The following is a 6,337-nucleotide window of genomic DNA, read 5'->3' as shown; positions in this document are numbered from 1 at the left end:
ATCAAATATCAAAGAAATGACACCAATCTACTTCTTTCTAGTTCAAATGTCGAGCACAGTAAGATCTCATCACTACTTTTACTACCATTTCATGATTCTACTAGTAGTTTTTCTGTTAACTTTATTGGTGTTGTTGCTCAAACAACAAAGAAGAAAGGCGAAATGGAGTATACCACCAGGACCAAGAAGAATTCCTATAATTGGAAACTTGCACCAGATTGGCAGTGACTTACTGCACATATCACTTGAGAAGCTTTCTAAGCAATATGGTCCTTTAATGCATCTTAAACTAGGCTCAATTCCAACTTTGGTTGTTTCTTCCGCAGATATGGCGAAAGAGATAATGAAAACACATGATCTTGTGTTTTCAGGTAGACCCACATTATATGCTGCAAGAAAAATCTTTTATGATTGTTATGATATTGCTTTTGCTACTTACGGCGAGTATTGGAGAGAAGCCAGAAAGATAGCAATCCTGGAACTTTTAAGTGCCAAGAGGGTTCTGGCATATCGAGCTGTCAGAGAAGAAGAAGTTGCCTTAGTGATTGAACTAATCCGTAAATCTTCTGCATCTTCGGTTCCTATTAATCTAAGTGAGATTCTGCTTTGTCTTATAAACGGCATAGTATGTCGAGTTGCTTTCGGTGTGAAGTATGTTTATGCAGAAGGTGAAGATAATTGCAAAAGCAAGTTTTACTTGATGCTTCAAGAAACACAAAACTTGACTGGTGGATTCAAGACTGCAGACTTCTTCCCATGGATGAGTTGGATTCACAAGTTTGATGGATTAGACACCAGATTAAAAAAAAATTGTAGGCAATTCGACTAATTCTTCGACAAAGTAATCGAGGAACATATCAACACCAGTAAATCACGGATGCCTAACGAGGAGGACTTTGTTGATGTTCTGCTAAGAGTTCAGAAAGATCCAAGTCAGAGCACCAGACTCTCTACACACCAAATAAAAGGAATTATCATGGTTTGTCATAGTTTCTCTCATTTTGTTTTTCCTTTAGTAATATTTTGCAGATGCTTCCTGTAGTTGCTTTTCAATAAGCGCATAACCTATAGCTTGCCTTGATGCTAGTCAACCTGTTTCTCAACATTTTTTGTTTGCATTGATCTTACAGGATATCTTTGTCGCTGGGACTGATACATCTGCTGCAACACTGGTTTGGACCATGACTGAATTAATTAGAAATCCAATAGTTATGAAGAGAGCGCAAGAAGAACTAAGAACAAACATCGGAACTAAAGATTTGGTACAGGAAAGTGATCTCAATAAATTGAGTTACTTGAAACTAGTGATAAAGGAAGTAATGAGACTTCATCCTCCTGCACCATTACTTCTCCCAAGGGAAGCTAGAGAGAACTGCACAATCCAAGGTTACAACATTCTTGCCAACACAAGGGTTGTCATCAATGCAAAAGCAATTTCTATGGACCCAAAGTATTGGGAAAACCCAGAAAAATTCCGGCCGGAGAGATTCTTTGATAATGATATTGATTATAAGACTTCGAGTTGATACCATTTGGGAGTGGAAGAAGAAGCTGTCCCGGTATTCATTTTTCTGCGGTTCTTGTGGAACTTGTCTTGGCAAATTTACTGCATTCTTTTGACTGGGCAAACGAGAAGCTCCTGGAGTCACAACACATAAGAAGATTCCTCTCTGGCTTGTAGCTAGTAACCACAAATGATGTTTGCAATACGAATAGACAAGAACTTGAGAGTCTGAAGCGAAAATGGATTCTGTAAGCGAGGGCAAACGAGAAGGAAATAGTGTCAGTCATGTAACTAATAAAAATCAAAACAATTTGAATGCGTCTGCCAGGAGTTGAACACTTGCGTCATTGAGTTGTGCTTGTGTAATTATGTAACACTGTTAATGGGCTTACTGTACAGACTCTTGCTGTTGGTCATAGAAGAAATGAACAGATCACCTTCTTCAGATAGGATTAGAGAGCAAGCTCACTCTCTTTAGTGACCAATATTAAATAAGAAACCAAGTGTAATTTAAAAAAATAAAAAATTGAGATTAAGAAACCAACTAAATTGGAGGAATAATGGCTATCTACCGCTAAAGCGCGCTTGATGTAGTTGAACAATCTCGAAGCTTCCCAAGTCGAGTTCAAAAATACGAGGATATTACAGAGATGTGGAAATCAAATCCAAAATATAGAACAAAAAATCCACAGTACGATATAACATCATCATAGAGAAGTGAAACTTTGGAAGAAACCTTGAGAGCGAGAAACTCTAAATTGAAATTGAAAATCAATCTTGATTAATCTATGATGATGAAACTTTGGAAGAAACCTTGAGAGCGAGAAACTCTAAATTGAAATTTAAAATCAATCTTGATTAGAACCCAAGTCCATGTTCTCCTCCTCTCGGAAGTCGTACTCAACTATCAGCCCTAGATTGTCAACCAACTTGTGATGCTTTAAACACCCTGCACACTGAAAAGTAGAATTGACTGTCAGTACAAGTGCGCAAAAACTGTCCAAATGATCTTAAAACTATAACCTGAGAATTACATAAATTTTGATAAATGAACAGTCTTTTAGCAACAACAAGTATATGCGATACTAAAATCCTCTTTATAAAACATAGACAATCTTGAAAGGTAGAAGAAGCGCCGCAGGTTGGTCAAGAAAATTCACCTAACAATTTCAATCATTCCATCTCAACCCACAAAGTAGTATAACAGTATAACCACTCTGTATCAAATACTATTTTCATCTGAATAACAATTTAACCAAGGATAGCATTCTGAGAACTGTAAAAATGGATCTAACTTGCGTCTCTAGACATGCTTATAAATTATGATAGTTATTTGAAGAACATAAAGTTGATCTGAACTGTGAACAACTATTTTATTGTCGCTGAAACTCTCCAATCTAACATACGAAGAATCACATGTTACTAAATAGAAGGCAACAGGAAACCAATAAATCTGCAGCTGACGTCTGCACCATATATGATAGGGCATATTCCAAGACCACATTACCATTAATGATACTTTCTGGGTGTGCCATGTCAATATAAGTGTTTTCAGTCCTAAATGCACTTGTGGCGTACCTTTTGCATACAGGTGACAATGTGAGTAATAGCTTTTCTTAAATTACGAAGAATCAATGAGAAACTATAAGCTACATTAGAACACTAATAAGACAACATAGCATACGCAAGAGATACCAAAATTTGAAACCATCAATGTAAAACAAACACAATAATACCTGAACAAAAATAGTTCCTCGCTCAAAGGCTACTCGATTTACAAGCCTTTTTGTACTTTCACCGCACTGGTTGCAAGTAAACTGCACACTTAAGCTCCTCCTAGGAAGTTTTAAATCGATTGTTGCTTCCTGCACAAATAAATCCAAGACTAAATAAATATTTCTCACAGCTCTACTGTATCATAATTTTCAAAAAATTTCAAGCTCTAGTTCATGTGCCAGTACTAAAACCTATATAACTAAAAGTCTAGATAAAGAATCTATGATCAACAGTGTCAAATCATAGTGTTCCAGTCTTAGGAAGGCAAGTTGTTAGCCTGAGTCCAGTTCCTCGACTTTATTCGACTCAGACGCAAAAAAAAAAAACATCATTTACACTACTCAGACATGAAGTAAAAAGCCAGACAGATATCAGAAAACTGAAAACAAACTAACAATCTAACATCCGAGAGCAAGTCAAATACAAATCGAAATCGGATGTGTATCACTAAGAACAACCTTTTAGATATAAATCAAGCCAAAAAGTACAGAATCAAATTGCCTTTTATAATTAGAATGGTAATTTTGGTGATAATACCAAGTACCAACGACCTGGATTTGAAAATGTTCATGGTCTCCGTAAAGTTATCAAGTACAAACACCTTAGAGATTGAAATCACTACTTGTCCACCAAAATCGCTACAAAAATTGCCCTAAAGTCATAAACCATTACACCATCCCTTCCCCTCAGCAGTCTAACCACATATCATTCTCTTTCAGCATCTGGTAGTCTCTCTGAAACTACTGTATCTCTCTAAAACTGACATCCCGACTCTATTATTATTTTTCTGAAACCACCGTATCTCACCAGAAAAACAAATTCGAATAGTATTTTACACGCAATTGCTATGTATCCTTATTGGTATGTTCTTTGTGAGGATGCGATTTCTTATAGAAAGTACTGCTTGTATAAATTGGGGTCAAAAACAGTTGAAGTTAAATTTTTGACTCTGCTAGACAGTGTGGCCTCTCCACTGGCATGTCACTCCCTTGCAAAATTGTTCCACTTCTACTGGCACTAATCATGAAAAGTTCATCATTATGCTTATGTAGTTTTGCAAATCTAACACTTCTCATCCAAATAATAACAGAATTTACATAACAGGAAGTTCCAAATATACTGCTAACTAAGGAAGGTGTAATAATTTTCTTTGCCTTGCTAGTTGACCCATAAAACAATTTAGATAAGTTTCAACCTATTCTCATGTTCCTATTATATATGATTCGATCCTCTGCAATGTTTCGTATACACACATTTCTGCTAGGGTAGGCAATTTGACTAGAATCAAAATTACACTTCTGAACTAAAAATTGAATCTTTGACATCTCTATAGCATCATAGTTTCAACCAACAATCATTATATTATTAATTAACTTCATGTCTTCATCTTACACTTTGAAACCTAAACAAAATAAATAACCCAATTTGAAATAGTACATACCTTAGGAGAATCTGACATATCAGTTCCCATACAAGAGGAAATAAGTTTAGGAAACCTCCTTGTGTTAGATGATAAGGCTACTCCCTCACGATGACTAATTCTTCTCCTTCAAAAACCCGCCAAAAACCCATCAGAATTTCTGTTTGATTCTCAATAAAAAAACAAAAGAAGAAGAAACAAGCCTACCTGGAGAGACTGAGTGATGGTATGTTTGGAGCAGAAACATTAGATGGTTTGATGAAAAAGCAGTTAGACGATTTTACTCTGCTCTTACTAAAACAAGAAGTTGCAGAAGAAGGAGATGAGAAGGTGAGCGTTCCACCGAATGTTATGATTGTAGCCATGGCTATTGTGTATGTGAAAGCTGAAAATCTCTCTGCCTTTACCACTTCCCTTTTAGCCCTAGAGCAAGTAAAAACAGAATTGTATAAGGGCTTAAATGTCTTTTAACAGTCCTAACTTTATCCTTGGAGGTATTTACATTTACATTACATTGCCGTCACAGGGGCTAAAGACTTTGATTTTCACAGTCTCTCTGCCAATTTTGAATTCTTGATATCTTTTGGTTTTAGAGTTCTGGAATTGAAGAAGAAGAAGAAGAAGAAGCAGAAGAAAACAGTTATGTCGAGCCTCCCGGACGATTTTGTGACGAATATCCTGTCTAGATTACAGGTGAAGACATTTTGCGGTTCAGGTCAGTATGCAAACCTTGGTGCAAGCTATTCATTAGTCCTCAATTTTGTGAAAATGCATATTCAAAACAACAAATTGAATCTCATGATCAAAGAAGGTAACCGTCTGTGCTCCATATCTGCTGTTTCTGATTCATTGCTGTCGTCGTTACCTGCTTTGACGCCTAATTTATATTGAGCATGTCTCTGAGATCGATTACCCAATCAAATCTTCAAAGTTCATATGGATCTTAGGTTCTTGTAATGGATTATTTTGTATGAAGATGGAATTTGGTGTTTTTTGTCTGTGGAATCCATCTACAAGAGAAAACAAGAGAATACCAACATTTATCGTGCCGGTACCAATATATTCAGAAGTTACCAAATATGGGTTTGGTTGTGATCGCAACCATGAAGATTACAAGATGGTTAAACTCGATTTTTACGATTCTCCTTTGGGCTATGATATTGAAGTCGGTGTCTATTCATTAAGATCAGATTCATGGAAAACCATAACAGACCCGCCTTCTTATGTCCAAGGCAGCATTAATAATACAGTGTGTGGGTTGTTCCTTAATGGAGCTCTTCATTGGTTAGCAGCCGAATCGCTGACTGAACCTCGTCAATATATAGTATCTTTTGATATTGGTGACTGAAATTCAGATACCAAAACATGTTTTTGACAACAAGCTCCAGATGCATATGGCTGTGTTGGAAGGGTGCCTCTGCTTGTCCGTTACAAATGCTAATGGGGTCAATATATGGATGATGAAAGATTATCGTGTTACAGAGTCCTGGAGGCCAATGTTCACCATTAGTAATCGACACGCTTTAAATTTTAGAGTCTGTGGAGGATCAAGGGTGCTTCATTCTTTCAAGAACGGTATGGTTCTATTCTTAATGGATAACAGTGCTCTGGTATTTTATGACCCTAAGCTTGAAAGT

The 6,337-nt window shown here is 36.5% G+C and overlaps 1 protein-coding gene and 1 pseudogene across 2 annotated transcripts; one reads left to right on the top strand and one right to left on the bottom strand.

Moving 5' to 3' along the window:
• On the top strand, positions 1 to 2,465 carry LOC113275663 (annotated as a pseudogene).
• On the bottom strand, positions 2,041 to 5,111 carry LOC113275665 (DNL-type zinc finger protein-like). Of its 2 annotated transcripts, none has more exons than XM_026525205.1 (4): positions 4,908 to 5,108; positions 4,722 to 4,827; positions 3,241 to 3,369; positions 2,041 to 2,460 (listed from the first exon to the last, which is right to left on the bottom strand). In XM_026525205.1, the coding sequence occupies exons 1-4, from the start codon at positions 5,063 to 5,065 to the stop codon at positions 2,353 to 2,355; spliced, it is 501 nt and encodes a 166-aa protein (XP_026380990.1). In that variant the 5' UTR covers positions 5,066 to 5,108; the 3' UTR covers positions 2,041 to 2,352. The 2 variants fall into 2 exon arrangements, with proteins under 2 accessions (XP_026380990.1, XP_026380991.1); XM_026525206.1 differs by having other exon boundaries at positions 2,054 to 2,460; positions 4,722 to 4,821; positions 4,908 to 5,111.
• Positions 5,112 to 6,337: the final 1,226 nt, after the last annotated feature.

This window comes from Papaver somniferum, chromosome 4 (genome assembly GCF_003573695.1).
Source record: "Papaver somniferum cultivar HN1 chromosome 4, ASM357369v1, whole genome shotgun sequence".
Classification (NCBI taxonomy): domain Eukaryota; kingdom Viridiplantae; phylum Streptophyta; class Magnoliopsida; order Ranunculales; family Papaveraceae; genus Papaver; species Papaver somniferum.
The sequence above is the reverse complement of the archived record's forward strand: the minus strand, read 5'-3'. Positions and strand labels throughout refer to the sequence as shown.